This window comes from Heloderma suspectum, chromosome 2, assembly GCF_057233095.1.
Source record: "Heloderma suspectum isolate Gila_16-S chromosome 2, 16-S_ref, whole genome shotgun sequence".
NCBI classification, from domain to species: Eukaryota; Metazoa; Chordata; class Lepidosauria; order Squamata; family Helodermatidae; genus Heloderma; species Heloderma suspectum.
Genome location: NC_139459.1, coordinates 355932029 through 355956398, shown reverse-complemented (window position 1 = coordinate 355956398; position 24370 = coordinate 355932029). Strand labels below are relative to the sequence as shown.

Below are 24370 nucleotides of genomic sequence, written 5' to 3'. Positions count from 1 at the left end.
TGGTCAGGACATGCTGACTGCCTGGGAGGCCAGAAGTGATTTGTTGTTCAGTCGTTCAGTCGTAACTGACTCTTCGTGACCCCATGGACCATAGCATGCCAGGCCTTCCTATCCTGCACTCTCTCCCGGAGCATGCTCAAGTCCATATTCATTGCATCAGTGATGCTATCTAGCCATCTCATCCTCTGCCGTCCCCTTCTCCTTTTGCCTTCAGTCTTTCCCAGCATCAGGGTCTTTTCCAGAGAGTTTTCTCTTCACAGTAGGTGGCCAAAATATTTCAGCTTCAGCTTCAGTATCTGTCCTTCCAATGAGCACTCAGGGTTGATTTCCTTTAGGATGGACTGATTGGACCTCCTTGCAGTCCAGGGGACTCGTAAGAGTCTTCTCCAGCACCACAGTTCAAAAGCATCAATTCTTCGGCACTCAGCCTTCCTTATAGTCCAGCTCTCACAGCCATACATTACTACTGGGAAAACCATAGCTTTGATTAGATGGACCTTTGTCAGCAAGGGGATGTCTCTGCTTCTTACTATGCTGTCTAGGTTTGCCATAGCTTTCCTCCCAAGGAGCAAGCGTCTGAATTTCATGGCTACAGTCACCGTTTGTGGTGATCTTGGAGCCCAAGAAAGTAAAATCTGTCACTGTTTCCATTTCTTCCCCTTCTATATGCCAGGAAGTGATGGGGCCAAATGCCATGATCTTCATTTTTTTAATGTTGAGTTTCAAACCAGCTTTTGCACTCTCCTCTTTCATCCTCAACAAGAGGCTCTTGAGATCCACCGAGGTGCACAGAACACTGTTACCTTTCCCGCTGAGGTGGTACCTATTTATCTACTTGCAATGTCTTGCTTTCGAACTGCTAGGTTGGCAGAAGCTGGGACTGAAGATGGGAGCTCACTCCGTCAAGCAGCACTCGGATCTCGAACTGCTGACCTGCCGACCTTCCAGTCTGCAGTTCAGCATCTTCACCACTAAGCCACTGCGGCCCCTCACACTAATATACACACTCTAAATTAGCCTTTCCCACAATGGTGCAGTACCAGAGGCTCTGGACAAATCCTAGCATCACCTAATTAACCATTTCTATGAATTGCACACAACAGAAGTTCACACCCAAGGAAAGAACAGTATCACCATACTGTACTGAAGGAGTGTACTTCAATCATACACAGAATTTTGATTTCATCATTAGATGCTCTTTCTTATTTAGATCTGGCCTCAGTACAATAATATAGCATTTGGGGATGAAGATGCAACCCAGTAATCCCAAACTGGAGGCCAAGATGGAGAAGACCTGCACAGCCACCATGTATTTCCCTTTGGTGCTCAGGTAGGTGGGCACAAAGGACACCCAAACACTGCAAAACACCAGCATGCTGAAGGTGATCGACTTGGCTTCATTGAATGCCCCGGGCAGCTTCCTGGCAAGGAAAGCCACCATGAAACAGACAGCAGCCAAAAAGCCCATGTAGCCAAGACTGATATAAAACATGATAACAGACCCTTCATTACATTGCAGGATGATCTGCCCAGTCTGGGAATGCATATCAGAATCTGGGAATGGGGGAGAGATTCCCAGCCAGAGAATGCAGATAACCATTTGAACACTGCAACAAAAAATCACAATGGAGTCTGCCACATTTTTCCCCAGCCATTTCCTTATTTTGTTTCCTGGCTTGGTTGCTAGAAATGCCATCACCACCATGATAGTTTTTGCCAGCAAAGAAGAGACAGCGACTGAGAAGATGATGCTGAAGGTGGTTTGTCGGAGAAGACAGGTCACCTTCTGAGGCTGACCAATGAATAGAAAGGAGGACAAGAAGGAAAGCAGGAGGGAGATGAGGAGCATGTAGGTGAGGTCACGGTTGTTGGCTTTGACCACTGGAGTTTCTTGATATTTAATGAAGATTCCTAGAAGAAGACCAGTGGTTAGGGAGAACAAAAGGGAAAAGAGAGCTAGGATAATCCCCAAGGTTCCTTTGTAGGAGAGGAAGTTGATTAGTTTAGGAACACATTGATCTCGGTCTTCATTTGGGTGCTGATCATCTGGACACTTGTTGCAATGGTCTGCATCTGAAAAAAAGAGAGCAGCTGCAGCTTTACTAATCCAGCCTTATCCAAAGGGTAGTGCCCTGAAAATGTTTTTGACTTCAATTCCTAGCATTCCTGATCATTGGCCATGGTTGCTGGGGCTTCTGCAAATTGAAGTGCCAAACATCTGGAGATATACTTTCTGCCCACCCTTGCTTCAAGTGATATGTTAGCGGGTGAAAATATAGATGCCAGAAGAGAAAGATGATACAAGGATGGGGGCAGATACCATACACTAGGGGTGTATGAATCCCAGTCACCCGTCTGGTCTGGGGCGTCTGCTGGGGGAAGGGGAGGCGATCCATCCCTCCTCCCGGAATCCTCCCTGGCTCGCTCCTCTCCACAGCGAGTCCACAGAGCCACTGGCTGGGCCCATCTGCAGCCGGACTTCCCTCCGCTGCTGGGCTGCAGACACAAATGGCGTCCGGCATAGTGGATGCTATTTGCGTCCCTGCATTAGCTGTGATAGGCTACATAAATATTTAAGTAGCCTATTATGGCAAAGAGCAGGGACACAAAGGCATCCGCTATGCCATTTGCATCCCTGCTCTTTTCGTGATAGGCTAGGGGCAGACTGGGGCAGCGGATGGCAGCTGATGGACCCGGACTGGACGGAGGGATGTAGGGTCCATTAGGGGAGAATCTTGCAGGGTGGCGGGGGGTAGTAGTCCCTTCTGCCACAGACACCGGGGGTCAGATTCTATGGAATCTGGTCTCATTGGAGTCCGTGGCAGATTTCTCCGCCATCCCTGCCATAAACTAACCACAGGAATTACGGATGAGAAGCGGCCAGATTTCAGAATTCCATACCACAATATGTTGTGTTGGCTTGTAGCTTTCAAGGTACATTCATGCTGATTTGGTATATCAGTATCGTGTAATCATGATGGCTATATGGTTCTTCCCCATCCCTTTTTCTTTGCATGTCATGAGTTTTTCAATTGCAAGCTTGTGATTCACTTTAAGCTTCACTGGAAGCTCTGTGTGTGTGTGTGTGTGTGTGTGTGTGTGTGTGTGTGCGCACGCGCGCTTGTGCATACTGATGAGCAGTATAAAAATACAGATGCCAATTTCCTGAGACTCAGAGGAACTACAAAGGAACAGCCAGCTAGGGGCTTCTAAGGGTTAGGATGCCAGTTGATATCCATTTGGGAAAAGATCTCCCCCTCTCCCGTGAGGCCTTGGGGTGCCGCTGTTGACGTCGAGCCAATCGGGCTGAGCCTAATCTGCTCCTGCAATCTCTCACTTGTGCCTGTCCCTGCATCTCGCATCCAAAAGCTCAAGTTGTCCCTCCCTTTCCATGCCTGGGTCACTGTCACTCCCAGGAATGTGAGCGGGGGGGGGCTCCCCCTCCAGCTGTGCCTCTGAAGTCTGAGAGAGTTCTTCTCCCATGAATTTTATCTCCTTCTCAGAATCAGAGCTGCCTTGGGACTCTATGGTCTCAGATACAACTCTGACAATGTCCTTCCTATGGGGTTCAGGGAACAGGAGGCTGGACTAAATGGTCCATTGATGTTAACCAGCAGGGCTCTCCTTATGTTTGGTGGCCAGGAAAATGTTTTGCATGGAGAAGAGGTCAAGTTCCTTCCACTGCATCGCCACCCCAAATGCATCACAGAAAGAAGGGCCAGGGAATACCCTTGCCTGAGATGTTGGATTCTTTCGCAGTCCAAGTCATCCTGAGGGTGAGTGGCTCCAGTGTCCAGTAACTGGGTCACCTGCCTGCTCTGGATGGGGTTACTCTCCCGGTAAAGGAGCAGGTGTGTAGTCTGAAGGTTTACCAGCCACCATTGTCATGCCGTATCACTTAACAGTGCTGACTCTGGATACAAATGGCTTCCACTGTGCCATTTGTGGCTACAAAGCACTTAGATTAACCTAAATGCAGCTGTAAATGGCTTAATACCTTTGGTGAATTGGTATTATCAATTTCCCCCATGGCAGGAAAAACCAAAGACGCAAATGGCATAGTAGACAGCATTTGCGGCTGTAAAGCCCTTTGTTGTTGTTGTTCAGTCGTTCAGTCGTATCCGACTCTTCATGACCCCATGGACCATAGCTCGCCAGGCCTTCCTGTCCTGCGCTCTCTCCCGGAGTGTGCTCAAGTTCATATTCATTGCATCAGTGATGCTATCTAGCCATCTCATCCTCTGTCGTCCCCTTCTCCTTTTGCCTTCAGTCTTTCCCAGCATCAGGGTCTTTTCCAGGGAGTTTTCTCTTTGCATTAGGTGGCCAAAATATTTCAGCTTCAGCTTCAGTATCTGTCCTTCCAATGAGCACTCAGGGTTGATTTCCTTTAGGATCGACTGATCTGACCTCCTTGCAGTCCAGGGCACTCGTAAGAGTCTTCTCCAGCACCACAGTTCGAAAGCATCAATTCTTCGGCGCTCAGCCTTCCTTATAGTCCAGCTCTCACAGCCATACATTACTACTGGGAAAACCATAGCTTTGATTAGATGGACCTTTGTCAGCAAGGGGATGTCTCTGCTTCTTACTATGCTGTCTAGGTTTGCCATAGCTTTCCTCCCAAGGAGCAAGCGTCTTTTAATTTCATGGCTACAGTCACCGTCTGCGGTGATCTTGGAGCCCAAGAAAGTAAAATCTGTCAGTTTTAAAAATGTTCAGTTTTGCCATCTCATGTTTGACCACCTCCAGCTTACCTTGATTCATTGATCTGACATTCCAGGTTCCTAAACAATATTGTTCTTTACAGCATCGGATTTTCTTTTCACCACCAGACACATCCACAACTGAGTGTCCTTTCGGCTTTGGCCCAGCCGCTTCACTCTTTCTGGCGCTACTTGGAAATACCCTCTGATCTTCCCCAGTAGTATACTGGACACCTTCCGACCTGAGGGTCTCATCTTCCGGCGTCATATCTTTTAGCCTTGTGATATGTTCCATGGGGTTTTCTTGGCAATTATACTGGAGTGGGTTGCCATTTCCTTCTCCAGGGGACCACATTTTGTCAGAACTCTCTGCCATGACCTGTCCATCTTGGGTGGCCCTGCATGGCATAGCCATTTACAGCTGCATTTAGCTTAATCTAAGAGCTTTATGGCCACAAATGGGGTAGTGAATCCCATTTGTGTCCAGACTCGGCCCTTAACCTAGTGATACGGTACAGCAATGACGGCCATATTGCTGGCGATATGATACCGGCTGGCGGTTCTGCAGAGTTGCCACAGGGAGGATCCAGTTCCAGAGGATTCCTGAGGGAGGCAGAGGTGAGTGGTGCTGTTCCGCCGCGGACTACGGAGTCCAGTTTCCTTTGAATCCAGCCTCACTGGGGTCTGCGACGGATTTCTCCACCATCCCTAGTCACAATAGCACACTAGGGGAACACAGATAGCTGCTTTCCCCCCTGTACTCCATTACTTCAGGTTATTTCTTTCAGGTCCTTTTGTGAATTTAGTTAGTGAACATTAATATTTAACTATACACAAAGCCAGAAAGGAACTGGTGCCTAAAACAACTCATCCTAAAACGTATCCGTGTGTCTGTGTCCCACTGAGACAGAGCAGCTCTTTGCTCCGGATTCTCTTACCTTCCTGAGTGGAGATGGTCCCTTCTGCACATGGGGCACAGGCGTAGCAGCAGATGGGCTCTCCTTCCTGAGTCATCTTGGCAAATCCAGGCCGACAATGTTCTGTACATCTAGAAAAAGGCACGGTCTATCCATGAAGATAAGAACCATCCAGGAAAGTGGGTTAGTCTGGGAGTGATATTTAAATTGGTGGAAATTAGTTATACAGTTCGAAACAGAATAACAGGGAAATTTAATTAGTTATTAATTATTAATTAAATAATTTAAATTAATTATTTAATTTCCCAGAAGTAAAATGAGACTTCAGGGGGGTGAATAGGTGATGATATTCAGAAAACTGAAATTGGGGCATTATCCCATCCTTCCACCTGAGCAGGGAAAAAAAGAGCAAGGAGAGAGATCTTGGGGAGGAATCTGTTTCGGTGGTAAATAGAGGTGGATGAAAGTCACTTACCTGTTGTTGAAGCTTGTTTGCGGTGGGGGGGAGGCAATTCGCTGCTCCCCCCGCGAAGTTCAGGCCGGGGGGGCAGGCTTCCCGCCTTGCCCCAGCCAAAATTCAGGTGGGGGGGGAGGCTTCCCACCTCGCCCAGCCGAAATTCAGGCTGGGGAGGAGGCTTCCCACCTCGCCCGGCCGCGAAATCCAAAGTTTTTTTTTTTTTTTAAAAATGCCCCCGTGATAGGCTACGTGATGATTAACGTAGCCTATCACGGCTAGATCTGCAAAGTCAGCCGTGATAGGCTACGTTAATCGTCACGTAGCCTATCACGGGTGACTTAAAAAAAAAAGCACGTACACTAATGGCGGCCCCCATAGGGAGCTGCTATTCGCGTTCCTTATTTGGTCGCTGTAGTCTACGTAAAGATTTACGTAGACTACAGCGACCAAATAAGGAACGCGAATGGCGGCTCCCTATGGGGGCCGCCATTATCCGTACGTCCTTTTTTTTTTTTCCAAAGTCACCCGTGATAGGCTACGTGACGATTTACATAGCCTGTCACGGCTGACTTTGCAAATCTAGCCGTGATAGGCTACGTTAATCGTCACGTAGCCTATCATGGGGGCGTTTTTTTTTCTTTTATTGGAATGGCGGCGGCGGCAGCCGGTTGAAAGACCAGCTGTCGCTCCCGCCCTCCACGAACACCCGCCGAACCGCCGGCTGGACCCTCCGCCGGGAGGGACATTCGGCAAAGGTAAGTCCCGTCCTGGGGGGGGTGCGGGGTGCGGGGGGGGTGCGGAGAATTTCTCCCCGAAACTTGTTCAGGGGACCGAACACGTTGGCGCTCGGCCCCCCGAAGTTTCGGGGAGAAATTCTCCGCCATCCCTAGTGGTAAAGCCCTTAGTTGCCATGCAGAAGGCCTCATACTGAAGACCTCACATCTCCAGTCAAATGTATCAGGTAGCAGGTGATGGGAGAAATCTCCTCCTAAAGTCTGAGAACCTCACTGCCACTGCCAGTGAGAACAAACAATAATAGGATGGATAAACCAATAGTATGGCAGCTTGTTATGGTCCAGTAGAAAACCAAATGCTGAGAAGGAGCCAGAGCCAGTTTGGTTTCATCAGTTGAGGATGGTGCCTCCCACAAACATTGGGCGAGATGTGGGGAGCAGAGGCCACACAGAAGAGCAATATTTGCAACCCAACAACAAATTGTGACAGCATCCAAATCCCACTGCTTTTAATGATAGTAAAGAGCCTTGTCGGTGGCACATTAAAGACTGATAAATTCATGCTGGCCTAAATGTTCTGGGCACCGTTTACTTCGTCACATGCAATGGACCCCCTTTCATACTGATTCAGAAGTAACTGTGAGAATTTGCACAGTACAAAAATCCACTTTTGAATTTCTACTGTCAAGGAAGGTGGACTGGATCACTCAGGATTAAGTATGAGAAAGCATACCTGCAAAGCTGAGATTTGGGGGGGTTGGGGTAGGGTTATATAATAATTATAGATATTAGTGTGGATTTAACAAATAAAATTGCAAAAGACACTAAAGAGAGGAGTTAAAAAAAGCCCAAATAACAGAGTTTACGGAGACATTTTAAGACCTTTAAGACCTAATTCAGATATATAATTTCTATACCGCCCATTTCTATACAGCTCTCTGGGTGGTTCAGAAAAATTGAAACCACAAAGCACAGCATAAAACAATACCAAGTATGCAAGCTGAAAACCACAATATAATAGTACAACCAGAATACAACCTAGCAGCAATGCAGGGGTTTAAAATACAGATTTAAAACACGGAAGCTAAAAGACAAGGAAGCTAAAGTGCTAAAATACTGGGAGAATAAAAAGGTCTTCCCCGGGCGCCAGAAAGAGTACAACGTAGGTGCCAGGACAACCTCTCCAGGGAGCTCATTCCACAGCCAGGGGGCCACAGCAGAAATGTTCTTCTTCCTGGCATCTGCCCACCTCACTTCCTTTGGCAAGGGCTCATAGAGAAGGACTGCTGAGGATGAACTTAGGGTCAGGGCAGGCACATAAAGAGGAGGCTATCCTTCAGATAACCTGTCTGCAAGCTGTTAAGGACTTTGAATGTTAATACCAGCACTTTGAATCTGGCCTGGAAATGGACTGGCTGCCAGTGCAGTTGGAAAAGGACCGGCCTAATTTGATCCCATTGGCCAGACCCTGTGAACAATCTTGCTTTCCTGTGTTGGAGTAGCTGAATTTTCTGGACAATTTTCAAAGGCAGCCCTAATTGATACAACACATGCAGTAATCCAGACGAAAGGTTATCAGAGCGTGGATAACCATAGCTTACCACTGTCCATATAAGGGCGTACTGGTATACCACCCTAAGCTGGTAAAAAGTGCTCCATGACATTGAGTTCACCTGTAACTCAAGAATAGGGATGTATGAAACACTTACCTGGCTCTGTTCTGGGGCATCCACTGTGGTGGGGAGGCACTCTGTCCCTCCCCCTGGAATCATCTCTGGCCGGCTCCGCTCCATAGCGACTCCGTGGAGCTGCCAGTCAGAGCTGGCTGCAACCAGAATGCCGGCCACTGCCGGGCTGCTGCGGCTGCAAATGGCGGCAGCTATGCTGGCCGCCATTTGCATGGCTGCTAGGGATGGCGGAGAATTTCTCCCTGAAACTTCGGGGGGCCGAGCGCCAACGTGTTCGGCCCCCCGAACAAGTTTCGGGGAGAAATCCTCCGCACCCCCCCCGCACCCCGCACCCCCCCCGGGACGGGACTTACCTTCACCGAATGTCCCTCCTGGCGGCGGGTCCAGCCGGCGGTTCGGCGGGTGTTCGGGCGGGGCGGGAGCGGCAGCCGGTCTTTCAACCGGCTGCCGCCGCCGCCATTCCAATGAAAGAAAAAAAAACAAAAACACCCCCGTGATAGGCTACGTGACGATTAACGTAGCCTATCATGGCTGACTTTGCAGATCTAGCCGTGATAGGCTACGTTAGTCGTCACGTAGCCTATCACGGGGGCATTTTTTTTTTTTTATACTTTGGAGTTCGCAGCCGGGCAAGGCAGGAAGCCTCCCCCCCGGCCTGAATTTCGGCCGGGGTGAGGCGGGAAGCCTCCCCCCCTGGCCTGAACTTCACGGGGGGAGCAGCGAAGCGCCTCCCCTCCACCGAGAACAAGCTTCCACGAAAGGTAAGTGACTTTCGTCCACCCCTAGTGGCTGCCAAGCCGTGATAGGCTACATAAGTATCTACGTAGCCTATCATGACAAAAGGCAGCCACGCAAATGGCGGCCACTACGCCATTTGCATGGCTGCCTTTTGCTGTGATAGGCTATGTAAATACTTCCGTAGCCTATTACAGCGAAGAGCAGTGGTGCAAATGGCGTAGCAGCTGCCATTTGCACCCCTGATCTTTGCTGTGACAGGCTACATAAGTATTTATGCAGCCTTATCATGAAGAAAGACAGACACGTAAATGTCATCTCCTACGACAGCTGCCATTTGCAGCCACAGCAGCCGGGCAGTGGCCGGGAGACGAGCCGGAGCTGCTGCCGCCACCGCATCTGCCTCCGCATCCGCCATCAGGTAAGCTCCGTCCCGGGGGGATTCCACGGATTGGCAGGGGGGATTGCCCTTTTCTGCTCTGGACTCTGGGGGGTTGGATTCTGAAGAATCTGGCCTCACTGGACTCCGTGGTGGAATTCTCTGACATCCCTACTCAACAAACAGTTCTTTTTTCTCTCTTTTTCTTTTTCTTTTTCTTTTTCTTTTACACTCTAGAGAACATTTAGCATTTATAAAAGAAGAATGTGAAAGGAAACCAAGTAAAGAGACTCTGGCAAGCTATTGATTAATTTGGGAGGGATACAAAGTGTCTCACTTAATGGCATCTTACAAACACGTATCTGTTCAATTATAGGTTTAAAGAAGAAGAATAGATTAGATCTGAGATTGGGCTGGTTGACTGGAATCCAGTTCTGGGACTTTCATTCTGTACCATTTCAATACTTTTACTAAAGTAAAGCAAATTGTTCGTGGACCCGAAAACGCTCTGCTGGATTCCATGGCAACAATGTACTTAAGGCACAATACAGTGGAAAGTTCTGCACAGGACTCACTGAAATGTATGTGGTAAAGACGGGAGGCAACTACCCATCCCCCTTGGTCTGGATAACAAATGTTATAGGGAAAAGTTAGAATTCAGCATGTTTGGCCTAGAAGAGTCAATTAAGAGGCAATATGGTAGCCATCTTCATATTTGGAGGGCTGTCACATAGATGATGAAGCAAAGTTGTTTTGGGTGCCTCCACAAAATAGGACCCAAATTAACAGGTTCAAATACCAAGAAAGAAGATTTCAGCTTAACATTAGGAAGAATTTCCTGGTGGCGTGAGCTGTTCAACAGTAGAGCAGATAACCTTGGAAGATGGTAGACTATTAGAGATGTTAAAGCAAAAGCTGGATGGCCACCTATCAGGGGAGCTGTAGTAGTGAATCTCCTGCATAGGTGGGGGGCTAGACTAAATGACCTTTGAGGTACCTTCCAACTCTATGATTCTGTGAATGGAAGCTGTGCAGGAGCAATTCTTTCCCAGTGCACCAACCAATTCCCATTGGATTAATCCTTTTGAAATCATCCTGTCATATACATTTGACTTCTAGATGGTGAACTTTCATTGTTTGATCCTCCCTCCCTCTTTCTACTAGCTTCCTTCTCCTTTCCTATCCTTTCCTTACTATTCAGGGGGGGGGTATTATTGGGGGGGCAGTTCTGGTTCCAAGAGCACCCCTGAACAATGAACATGATCCTTTAGGGGGAGTGCAATCCCCTCCAGAATAGGTTGAACATTTCCTAGCGTTGCAAACGAACCACCCACTAACAGTACCTCCATCTTGTCTGCACTGAGTTTCTGTTTAGTGGCCCGTATCCAGTCCATTACCATGCCCAGGCACTGATTCAGAACAGCCACTGCCTCACCTGGGTTTGATGAGAAAGGGAGGTAGAGCTGGGTGCCATCTGCATAGTGATGCACCTCAGCTCACACCTCGGGATAACCTCCCCCAGAGGTTTCATGTAGATGTTGAACAGCATTTGGGATAACATAGATCCCTGTGGAGCCCCATGGCAAAACTGACAAGGCACAAAGCAATAATCCCCCAGCACCACCTTCTGGAATCGGCCATCCAAGTAGGAGTGGAACCACTGCAGTGCAGTTCGTCCAACTCTGAACCCAGGCAAAGGCAACCTATCCAGAAGGATACCGTAGGATGGTATTGAAAACCGCTGAGAGGTCCTGGACAATCAACAGGGATGCACTCCCCCTGTCTGTCTCTCACCAGAGGTCATCTCAAATGGTGACTAAGGCACACATATACATAAACCTACCTTCCTCTAGTGTGTGGTATGAATTCAGCCAACTTGCCTCTCTCCACAACACTCTCTCTCACACAAACACTCACAAATATACACACACACACAGCCAACATATTTGAACAGGACACCCATGCCTCAAAGCAAATGTTGAGCTTGGCACCTATGCAGGAGACCCAAACATTGCCATACAATGCCATACATGATGGAGGCAGGGGGACTGATCCCTTCACTATCCTGCTTCCCTGCTCTCTCTGCTACCTTCTGTGAAATTTGTGTTTTGTGATGCCAATGCTCACCGGAGCAGCCATTTTGTGTATGGGCACACCCCCTCAGGGATGCTGTTTTTTGACAGCTCCCACAACAGTTTGGAACATTTCAAATATGCCCTGAAACAGTTAGAGGAGCACTTTCCTGGCATACTTCTTAGCAGGACTTCAAAGGTTCCGTATAATCGTGCTAAACCTTTTCTCTCCATAGTCACTATGTGATTTCAGTATAAATTAATGGATTTGGAAATCACATCCCTAAAGTGTTGTGTACAGTAGCTAACAAACTGATAGAGCTTCAGGCTGCAATCCTATGTCCACTTACCTGGGAGTAAGCCCCAGTGAACTTAATGACCAAGCTTTATTGAACTCAATGGGACATAGTTGACATTAGACATGTATAGGATTGCCTGGGAAGAGATATTAAAAGGCATCAAAGTTTTTCCCACCTGGTTCGACAACTTGGGCCAAGCAATGGCCTTCTGATTGATGGTGAACTTGATCTCTGAGGAGGCCTGTCTCTCTATACTCCCAACTTCCACTCTAGCGGTAGACCTGTTTGGAAATGTCACCCAGTTCACGATGTAAAAGTCGGATGCCAGTTCCCCGTTCTCATTCAAATACGCTCCATCCACGGAACTATTGTAAAGCTGGAAATGTCTCAGGAAAGGGTGAAGCTAGAATGATATGGGAAAAACACCCATTTGGTAAAGAGGAAATTCTGTTGAACATCTTGGATCTCCACATGTGGACCTCTAATCTGCACAGCTGATGAGGCCTGTTCAAGCCTCAACATGGTATCTTAGCCTGTCTGCTGAATTTCCAATTGCCTGGAGAGTTCTACTTACATTTACCTGGATGTGCTTACACGGGGGGGGGGGGGGAGTCTCCACGAGCGCTTTACTCTGAGGTGGCTGTGCTTGGATGTTGATAGGCATGCTTGACGTCCTGGCCATCCTGCAGCCACCCCGGAGCTTATCATGGAAAAAACATTTCTTCTGAGACTATTTTTAGTCCGATTGTTTCCCTTAATTCGGCTTGGCTGCTCTTCTGTTGTGGCGTGCACCCCCATTCCACCTTTACTCTGGCATGATAGCCCTGCCCAAGGGTGCATCTTTCACCTGGCCATGACTTCACTGACCCCAGGCAAGGGGTGTTTCCCCAACGTTTTCCCCACCTGTGTATCCCCCATGTTTCTGCCATTTCACTGCTGGCCATCGGAGTCCTGAGCAACGTCACGGCATTTACTTCACCTCCCTGCCACTAAACTCTGCTGGCTGTCCCCCCAAAAGCGTAGCTGTGCTCTGGCTGGGCAGCCTGTAACTTCTTCTTTTGAAAAGTAAAGCATTAAAGCAAAATGGCACTTTTGTCTGCAATACCTACACCCCTTGTGTCACTATCTCACTCTCGCACTATTGGGTGATAGTGAGATAGGGGGTATCGGAATAGCTGGAAAATGGGAGATAGTGTGATGGGGTATAGGTATTGCTGGACAAATGCATCAGGGTGACACAGTGACATTTAAAAACACATCTTTGTAGGTGTGGTTTGTTTCAATACTTCCTTTCAGGATGGGTGATTTCTTCCATTTCACTATGCCTCTCTCATGGAATTGCAAAATTGCATGATAGAGCAATTGGGTGATAACAGCATCGCGAGATGGGGGTGTAGGTGCTGCTGGACAAAGGTGAGCTAGTGACAAAGTGAGATAAGGCTTTTAGAGGGGAAGGGGAAAAAAGGAATTGGTGGAATTGGGCATAGCTTGAGGAAACAGGTGTCTCCTCAGAAGTAACTTCAATTGTGGTCAATGAGCATTTTCCCATAATTATCCATGTTTGTGTCTTTACTTTTTGCTTTGTGGAAAGGAGGTAATTAATAGGTGGGGGAAGAGAGAGAAAGAGACTGATTTTTGGCAAGACCATTTCATGGGAGGAGACCTCCCAGGATTTTATAGAGTAGCAAAGAATCTGCAGCTGTGTTTCCTTAATATTTTCTTTGTTGGTGTAAGGCAGTAATTGTTGGTGCTAGGATTCCATCCATCGCATTACTGGAGTATCAGCGGAAGGAGAAAGGGGAGCCTGGATGGTGCTGGGGGAGAGACTCTCTTAGGGGTTGCAGAGCCCCCGCCAGTCTGATGACGTTTACTCCCATTCCCCCACACCGCCCAGAAGTATGTTCTATGAAGCGACTTATACTGGTGCGTTGCACTCCCTCGTGGAGCCCTGCATGGTCCAAAGCGCACAAAAGCCGACCCTTGAAAAATCCGAATAATCCTCCATTCGCTTCTCCTTCTGTTCTTGTGGAGAAGGCCCCCCCCCCCATTGTGATCTCTCAGTCACAAATAGACAGTCTTTACCTCCATACCCAGATCACCATCATCCCATTGTGTAAAACTGAGAACCGGTGGGTGATCATCTGATACAGCCAGGGGCGATGGGTCTTTAAGGGCAGGAGAGGCAGAGCCCACCCAGGAGTCATGTAAAATGAAAAAAAATGAGGAGAAAAGGAAGACCCTTTCTTACAGCCCTGCCAAATCTCCTGCCGTTATTTAAAAAGCAAATCTTTGCTGAGGAACTTACTTTTGCAGTGACCCTCCGCAGTGGCCGTGGCAACCGCAGCTGTGCCTGGCCCATGCTGAGAGCCTCCTCTCCCAGCGCAGCAGCTTCCTTTTTTCAACTGAGGATGCTCACGCACTTGAAGAGCCTTGAAATGCTCTAAGGCTGCCCAGCTTCTCTGGCTGAGCCCACTGCTTTGAGGCACATTGATAACAACAACAACAACAACAACAACAACAACATAATACTATCACATTTGCTCAGTGCAAGCGCTAAGCCTGTACTATCCAATTGGAGAAGACCCCTTCCGTCTGCAAGGAGGGGTCTTTTGGCTGATGGGGTTGTCTCCCATCAGTGCAGAACTGGCTTGGTCATTGACTTAATTGTCATTTAGCTAAAAAAGAGGGGCAGGGAGGAGAGAGGTGAGTGAGTGCACAGGCGTGTGCGTGATGTGCACTTGTGCTGGCCTGCTTACCTGGAGGAGCCAGCTCAGTGCAATCCTGGCATGTAAACTTCTTAAAATATGGGGGTGGGGGGGAGTATTCAATTCATCATCATCATCATAATCATCATCATCAAAATTATTGCCCTCTCCATCCCACTCATTTCTTGAAATCTGGACTCGGCCACAAATTGTTTTCTCCCTGCCCTGTTGCTATATACTCTGGTGAAATTGGTGGTGTGTTTGTAAGAGAGAGGGGCTAGAAGTTAATGAGATATGTAGCAATCCTATAGGTCAACTAAGAAGTAAATCTCACTGAATTCAATGGGACTTACTCCCATGTAAGTATGCACAGGATTGATGGCTTAAGGGAAGAGGACATATGTGTCTCTCTGTGTAAAGGCCTTGTTGTGTGAGGATGGGTGGGGCATATGAAAGCAAGAGGTTTTAAGGATTTTGAATGTTTCAGGTGAGTTGTAAAAGTTGATGTCCGACTTCACACTTCACACCTCCCCAGGCCTGTATAAAACAAATACACAAGCAGGGAGGAGGATGCTTCCCCTCACTACAACAATTGCACTGTTGCAACAACACAGCAATGCAATTCACAGAGGTCCAAGTTCCATGCATGGAGGCTGGTGATGAACATAGTGTAAGACAATTGTTTTTTTCTAGTATAAAATTACTTCATTTTATTACATTTATGTTCGGACTTTCCTCCCCATTTTTACCCCCAAAATACTGTGAGGTAGGTTAGGCTGAGTGGTAGTGACAGGCCCAGATCAGCCCTTGGGAAATGGGTGTTATTTGCTGGTTCTCCTCAGGCAGCAAAATGTCCTGGGCCAGCATTGGCTGTGTGTGTGTGTGTGTGTGTGTGTGTGCGCGCGCGCACGCGCGCGTCCTGTTTGGCCATTGCATCTGAACGAGGCAGTGAGTCAGTTGATGTTTCTTTCTTGAGTATGTGCGTATACGAGAGAGGGCATCGATGTCTGTTTATGTGTTCTGTCCCTGTATAATGTTTGTTGCTAAAGGAAAAGCTTGTCTTTGTATTTGAGTTTTCTACCATGGAAGAGATATAAGTCTTTTGCTTCCACAGAAACATAGAAGGTGATTTCCACAAAAATGTGTAGTCAAAAATGTTTTGCATTACTGTTGTGCATTGTTGACTCTCTCTCACTTTGTCTCTCTCCCCCCCCCCCGCCGCCCCGTATATTGTGTGTGAGTTCAGTATTTGGTCAGAGGCTTACTGCAGATGACCACCCTGAGGCTCACTACTGACTTGAGCTGGATGAAGCTGAAAACTATGAACTGAAAAATGCTTTTGCATTATTGTACAATATTGACTCTCTCTATCTCCCCCCCCCCCGTATGTTGTGTGTGAGTTCAGTATTGGGCCAGAGCTTAGTGCAGACGACCACCCCGCCAGGATCATCATTGCCTCAAGCTGGATGAGGCTGTGCAGCTCTCACAATATGATCATCTGCAATGCCAGCATCATCATTTGGGGTGATCGTCTGAAACACACACACACACACACACAGCTCATTAATGATTCCATGTAGAATGTGAGTTATTTCTGGAACAAGAGAATATGGGTCCAAATGTGCTTTTGTGTGGCTGTGATTTCCTCACCCCTTATTTGGCATGTACAATCTTAAAGTTTATGTGCCTCTGTTCTTTCTTTTTGTGGTATAGCTTGCCAGCCATTGGGGATATGAACACTGTTCCACCTCCTGTGACCCGTAAGCTCCACCTGTCCCCCCCACCCCCTGATCACCTAATCAGATTAGCCACCAGCCTCCACTGGAAACAGACATGTAGCCCTAAGCCAGTCCTACCAGGGCAGCCTCTGCATGACGGTTGAAGTGACTCAACACAAATATCTTCAGAGCGGGCAACACCACATCGACACCACCCTGGCTAGCCCAGGTTGGCAGATCATTCAGTAGCAGGTTGTGTGGTACAGCCATGGAATCCCTGATTGCTCCTGGACACCTTTTCAAACTGAAAACTCAAAACGGAAGGGATTTCTGACTGAGGCACCCGATAAACTGCAGTATGTCCACTGCCACATAGAATCATAGAGTAGTAGGGTTGGAAGGGGCCGACAAGGCCATCAAGTCCAACCCCCTGCTCAATTCAGAAATCCAAGTCAGAGCATCCCTGACAGATGGCTGTCCAGCCTCGTCTTGAACACCTCCAGTGAGGGAGAGCCCACTACCTCCCTAGGTAATTGGTTCCATTGTTGTATTGCTCTAACAGTCAGGAAGTTTTTCCTGATGTTCAGCCAGAATCTGGCTTCCTGTAACTTGGACCAACATCCCTGACCCCAGTTGGGTTCAAATCCCCACTATGGTTTTACTATGAAGCTCAATACCTTATCCTAAAGTACAGGACTGTTGGGAGTTTCTTTGAACAAAGTTGAGGGATAAATGTACATGAAGGAATATGAATACCTGCCACGAATGTACCGTTGGAAGTATCAGCTTCTCTCCACCCAACATCCTTATCATATTCCATGGAGATGAGTTGGCAGCATGTAAGGTCTGTGCCACAGCCTGGATGGAAGTGTAAATACTGTAGGAGTCTTGAGACAGGATCTTTTCAATCACATCCTGGGGCAATTTCTCCCAGTTCTCCTTTTCTGTACAACTTTTCCAAGCTTTCACAGACAACATATTCCTTGAATATGAACAATGAAATACTCTCTCCCCAAACTGATTGATAGCATTGAGAAATGATTCCAAATTGTCATAATGTGTCCTTCTGTTTTTCTTGATTAAGAAGGACAAGGAAACATGGGTGTGCTGGGGATGGACCATTTCATACAACAAGCTTATGCTGACATCCTGCAGAGCTGTTGCAATCAAAACTTTCCCCACAAATGATTTTGTGACCTGTTCAACTATATGAATGATTGATATTACAATTAGGATGATCCGAGAGTCCATTGGAAAAACAACTACATTGACCCGAATGTCCATAAAATGTGAAACTATGTCAAATGACCTTTTTACCCATTCCACCACTGGAATTCTTCCTGAGAAGGCAAGGCAAATTCCATTTTTTATGAGCACAGGTGGAAAGCTTCTCATGAACCTTTCTCCATTGTCATTTTCTGGAGCCAGGAGACTGATCCAAGTCCATCTGAAATGCAGGAGCAGTTGGACAATCCCCAGGTAAGGAGGTTCTGGTTTGGGAATCATCCGATAAAAACAGGGGAACTCATGTTTATCCCTGGGAACTTGACTGACAAACCCATAACTGACCTAGGAAAGAGAGAAACAGATGGGTGAACTCCAAAAAATAATATGTGTTTTCTCACTTCAGTCTAATGGAGAAAAGTGACATTTTTTGTCCGATACACAAGGATATATTCACTTTTCCCATTTCAGCAAGCTGAAAAACAGATGGAAAGCAGTACAAGGTTTCAGGTGAATCTTGGAGAATTTCAGCAAGTTTGAAAACTGCTCATTCTACCATCACTTCCCATATCACAGAAGGTAAACTGATCTAGCTCAAAGACAACTAACTTGGCCAAGGAACATACAAGGCACAGATGGAGTCTGAATACTGATCACATATTGTCCACCAGAAAGCAAGCAAAGGAAATTGATGATGCTTAGAGAAACATATACAGAGGGAAAACACCAGCCTACATGCCCTCCACAGCAGTATAGCTAAACAACACACACATATGTTGCTGGGATCTGAGCTACGATTACTTGACAAAGAAGGAGATCTTGGGCTGTGTTGAACAGCTTGATGAAAATGTTGATCCAGTGTGTGTCTTCTGTGAAAAAGGAACATTCTCTGTTGGCCATAATTAAGTGTAGAACTAACTGTAAATAAAACACTTAAGATACTCCTACAAGCCAGAAAAGGGTCATTGTAGAACTGGAAGAAGTTCAGAAAAGGGCAACCAAGCTGGCTGGAGTAACTCCACTGTGAGGAAAGAGTATAACATCTGGGACAGTTTTGCTAAGACTAAAAGGTGTTTATGGGGAGCGATGTGAAAGGTGTCCAAAATTATGCATGATGTGGAAGAAATGGATAGGGAGAAAAACTGTTCCATATCACTGAACCCATGGTCACACCATGAAGCTGAATGCCGTGAGATTCAGGACAGTTTAAAGGAAATACTTTTTCACACAGTGTATATTTATACTATGGACATCCCTACCACAAGATGGTCAGTAGCATGGATGGCTTCCAAAGGGGATTAAATAAATTCATGGCAGATAACCTATCAATGGCCACTAATCTTGTGGCTATCTATGACCTCCTCTATTGAGACAGGATGCCTCTGTGTATGTGTTGCTTGGGAACATGAGGGCAGGGTGTTCTTTTGCTCACATCCTTCTTGCAAGGTCCCCACATGCAGATGGTTGGCCTGGACTAGAAAGGCTGGACTAGATTGGCTTTTGGACTGGCTCCAAATCAGTCCAAGCAGGATGGGGCCGTTTTCCAAGCACTGAGTCGGCATCAGTGCATACTCACGCTGGGGGTCAGTGCACACCTCTACTCTGCAGCAGTTCCCCATCTTTCCCCAGCAAAGGTTGACACTAATGCCTTGTTCTAGGAACGGACGGGAGGGAGGGGGATTTTGAACTGGGTCTATTCACTGGGGGGAAATTACATAACAAAGAAATGTGGATTCTTGTCCATAAACCCATATGCCATGATAAATATGTAATTGTTTCAGATGTGCAAGACTGTATATCCTTATTATAGAATGGAAGTGGTTCAACGGTAATTTAATTATGAGGAATATCTTACATATATTCTGGAGAGACTGTGGGATGCAGTTTGAAAGGGGGCTCTCTCTCTGGACATGGAGTGTACACGCATTCCATGTTTGTTTTTACTTATAGAATGAAAAGAAGAAACATAGCTGGATTCAGACTAAAGTAATCCGACTTACTTCCTATTGAAATCAATGTGAAATGTTGCCCTGATTTAAGTCCCATTGATTGCAGCGGCATTTCAGTATGACTGATTTATGGTGCTTCCAGATGATGATTTTTCTAGTCTAAATAGCTGCAGAATGACTTTGGAGTGTGAGTATTGGGAGCCCTCCACCTAGAAGCACCCCTAATCTAGATTCAACCCATTATCAAACACTGAGAATTCACTGCACCCCTTGTACTGTTTCAAACTCCCCTGGGCAGAGATGACAGGAGGACCAAAGTAATAAGGAAAGCAAAACCTCTCTCAAATCATGTTCAATTCTTTTGAAAGTACTACCTGTCTCCTGCCTTACTTGGTGATGTCCAGCCCAATGCCACCTCCTGGGCTTCTCTGGCCAAGTGGAAGCAGAATCAGCCTACATCCGTCGCCCCCATTCATATATACCTGTGGGATCTTGTATATGTCCAGCATGGCTGAAATCTTGGTGGAGATTTCAGAGTCGGCCCCTTCAAGGACTACCAGGAGGTTATTCTGTCTTCCACAGCTGAAGTTTGGGACACGTTGCTCCCCGATAGACTGCAGATCTACCATGGCCTCGTAAGTCATTCTTGCATTGAAATAGTTCTCATAGATATTGTAGCCCAGGGTGACATTGGGCAAGAGCTTTGGATTCTGGTTGATCTCACGAATGGCAAACAAGAAGGACAGGATGGACCAGTACCTCGCTTCTTTCGCACTGTAATAAATACGGATGTCATCAGATTTTCATTCTCCAGTCCATGAACGCGTATCACATTCTTGCATCATTTATTAAAAGGGCCTTTCTAGGCAATAGAAATCTCTGCACTTTACTCTAAAAACAACACTCTCTTTGACATCAATGGGAACTTTCCTCCCAATGCAGAGGGCTGTATCCACACTGGGTGGGGTTGGGAGGGTGATTTCTGTGAGGAGGATGACAGAAAGGGGAAGGTTTACACTCTCCCTCCCTCTCCCTTTGTAGTCATGTATCTAGCAGAGATTCACTGTGTCCCGTCTGCTAAAAAGGAATATCTGGAGAATAGGAATTCAGAGTTGGGCACATCATCACTTACGAGGGAAATGGTGTAGAGGGAGGCTCCACGAAAACGAAAGGATCAAATGCAGTGTTTGCGGTAGATGTGATCCCACCAATCAGGTACTGTCCTGGCCTGTAAAAATTAAATGGCCTGTTTTCTTCATTTATCCCACTGAATGTGCATTTTGTCTTCAGCATCCCACATGGAACATGGAGCAAGAGAAGAAGCAATAGCAGCAGCAGCATGCTGGGAAGTTCAGCTACAGTCCCCTTCCGCTTCATCTGTGTCTGCACACAGAGACACAAAACCCTGGGGCTGGTCTGAGGAGTAAAGAATGAGGAGCCAGCCTCTTTCCCCGCTTCAGTGCCTTGATTAATGAAGCTGTGGAGTGGCCTGGAGTGGCCTCGGCAATGAACAGGCCATAGGGTGCCCAGCTACAGATTGCCAAAAAACATTTGCATATACAATTTTATACACCTAGGTGCAGATGCAGAAATAATAACTAATGTTTAAATGGAAATATAAGACATCACAGTGGAGAGACTGCCCAGGTGACCTGTGGACTTGCTCAGTTTGCTGTCCAGGTTCTATTGCTAGGGACCTTAAAGGCCCCTGCGTCCTCCCCACCCTTATGGTTCTTTATTTTTAAACCAGACATGGTTGAGAAAGCCAACCTTCAAATGCAGGACTGTCCTCTGCTAGCTCTCCAAAATGGAAGATTGTCCTCTGTAATGTAGGATGCTTGGCCACCCTAGAAGGGGATGATATGAAACCTCACACTGGCACCTTCCCTGCCTTCCCTGCATCTCCCCCCAGGCTCTGAGAGGCTCAGGAGCTATTTATGCACCAGTGTTTCAAGTTCAGGTATGAAGAGTTACCAACTATTGCTCTTGATCCAAGGTTTCTTGCATCATTTTCAAAAGTGATCTTTGAACATCAAAATCCCTCAAGCTTTGGTGAGAAGTGGAATAAATGATCATAATTTGTATAATTATAAGAGAGCAAAAATCACTTCTGCAAACTTGTTTACTCTCTCTCTCTCTCTCTCTCTCTCCATGGGCAGGTGCCCATCTGGAGAAAACATGTTTTCACCATTCACTGGTGCAATTCTATTTCATGATTCAGCAAGGCAGCAACTCAACAAGCTTTGACTGGCATTAGCTAGTTAACTTTCCATTTTATTTCATTTTTTAAAAGCAACTGAACATTTCTGAACTTGTGTCTGCTTGTTTCATGAATAAATATACTCCAAAATTTACATTGGACATTGAAGTTGATGTCATTCTTTGGCCCTCCTTGGGATGGTTTTACTCACACCTGGACCACTTGGCAGGTGCCATCCTGGTGTTCAAGGAGTTTAAAGAGATTACTGGGAAAAATGACTTATCCTTCTCCATGAATACAACCCTTAACTCTGGCTTCCCATATGTCCGGGATATAGGAGGTCCAAAGACATGGGCTGTGGCAAAATTCAACTGACCCTCAGGGAAACAAAACAAAACAAATTCTTTATGTATTTAGTGTTACAATATGTCAATAAAATTAATGAATGGATGAATTCATTCATGTATTTATTTATTTAAACTATTTCTTGGCCCCCATTCAGGGCAGACCCCCTGCCCCCGGTGGCTTATGAGGATAAAATACATAAAAACAATTAAAATATTAAAAGAGAAAAACTACAAAAAACAATTACACAACAGTAAAAGTCAACAATACAACCAACAACAATGTATTATGGTCACAGATAATCAAAATCAATATGAAACCTATAAAACACAATTAAAACTAGTACAATGACAAAATACAATGTTCCTTCTCTCAAGAAAATAACATTTTTTTCCTGGTCTGCACTGAAACCATGAGAAACCCTTCCAATGACACAAGAAGTCGCATCCCTTGAACAAGCTGATACCAAAGTGGTGGAGCTGCTTCCCGAGAAGGCTGTGTTAATCGTGGGAAAATCAGCTTTTCTCTGCATTCCCTATAGAAGTTACAATGTAAGAAAATGTGTTCAGCTGATTCTGTTCCTCCAGCACCACAGAAACATATCTGTTCGCTAATCAGGATCTTACTAAATCGTCCACTTTAATACTGCCAATGGCAGCCCAGTAGAACTGGCAAGAGCAAATGCACTTCTGTACTTTGGAACCGTTGATGGGTATAGATGTGGAGCTGCAGTGATCCCGTAATTTTTAGAAATATTGTATTTAGTATAAATAGTGGAGAACAAGCTTCATTTGCAGCAGTTCTCAGATGCTGTAGATCTACATCGATTAGCCTTTGAACAACAAGAAATTGGGCCTTCTCAAGCCCATCATTGCCCATGACATCTGCAGAGAAGCCTAGCCTATGTACTTTCTTCTCAGTTGCTCTCATCCAGCAGGCAACAGAGGAATCTGAAAGCAGTAAGGAAAGATGGTTGTCAGGAACAGCTAGAAAGAATAAACCTAACCAGCACTTGAAGGCATCAATCCATACCTTGCATTCAGCTGATTGTATACCCACTTCCAGATAGATTGCTGGGTTCCCCACACCAGAAGGAAGGCCCAATAGCTTCCTAACGAATACAGACTGGACTCTTTCCCTTTGGGAATAGTTAGAATCCTGACATCCAAACAGGAATGCCATGAGTGGGCTGGCCAGTGTCTTAGCTCTGTAAGTTTGTATTGCAGTGGGGATGAATTGACCACCTTGCAGAAAGAAAGTCTTGAGATCAGCTGCTGGCTAGGTTGGCTGAATCAATTGCTTGCCTATGCTGCTCAGTCCAGAATCTGGTGCTCTGCCTTTGTATGCCTCAGTATTTTATATGGGAGACTTGCTTGATGCTGTTACCATTTGAAGCCCATTTATATTGTTTATGGGCTTTTGAGAACATTAAAACTTTAGACTTCCTGTAATTCATGGTCAAGTTGTTCTCGGAGCAATAAATCACAAATGCAGACAATAAGCGATTGAACCCAGTTCTGGAAAGTGACAGCAGTACAGCATCATTGGCATAGAAAAGTAAGAGGTATCTTAGCCTTGGACAGCTTGAGAGCATGGGAATCAACAGTGCAAAGACAAGAGGCCAAATCATTTACAAATACATTGAAAAGAAAAGGGGCCAAAATACAACCCTGTCATACACAATGTGTAACAGGGATTGGATTAGAAACTTTTCCGTGCTGCCCACATCTAAGTTTAGTAGCCAACTAATTATACAATGAGGAACAGTAGGCACCTGTCCATAGAACATGTATATAGTTTAGACCATTGCAATTCCCTCGAGACCAAATCAAAGGCAGACTTAAGATCAATAACAACAGTGAAAAGCTTCCCACAAGGAATTGAGGGATGTTTCTCTGCCAAGTGAGCTAACACACAACAATGGTCTAAAGTTGAATGGCCAGCTTTACACCCAATCTGGTCCTCACCTATTATACTATTCAGTCATCGAAACACCTGCCAGTTTAAAAGACCAGATGATAAGGCTATCTCACGTTGGTCCAAACTCCACAAAGCCAGGAAATGGGAAGGTAAGGCTGATGCTTTAGCTATACAGACAGTAAGGCTCAAATGCTTCATAAGGCAATACAGGACCAGCACAACATGGAACATATTTTCTGTTCCCAAGCACTCCATCCTCCCCATGTGGATTTGGGACTGAAAGACCCAAGAAAAGTGTGGGTGATTGGAGGGTAAGTTGTAAGCAAGC

The 24370-nt window shown here is 46.3% G+C and overlaps 1 protein-coding gene across 1 annotated transcript; it reads right to left on the bottom strand.

The window, feature by feature from the left end:
* Nucleotides 1-1162: 1162 nt before the first annotated feature.
* LOC146355522 (vomeronasal type-2 receptor 26-like) lies at nt 1163-14340 on the bottom strand. Its single transcript, XM_084829922.1, has 6 exons — nt 14287-14340; nt 14072-14146; nt 12280-12357; nt 11113-11177; nt 5639-5748; nt 1163-2073 (listed from the first exon to the last, which is right to left on the bottom strand). Exons 1-6 carry the CDS (start codon nt 14338-14340, stop codon nt 1163-1165), a joined length of 1293 nt encoding a protein of 430 aa, XP_084686048.1.
* Between the last annotated feature and the right edge of the window lie 10030 nt (nt 14341-24370).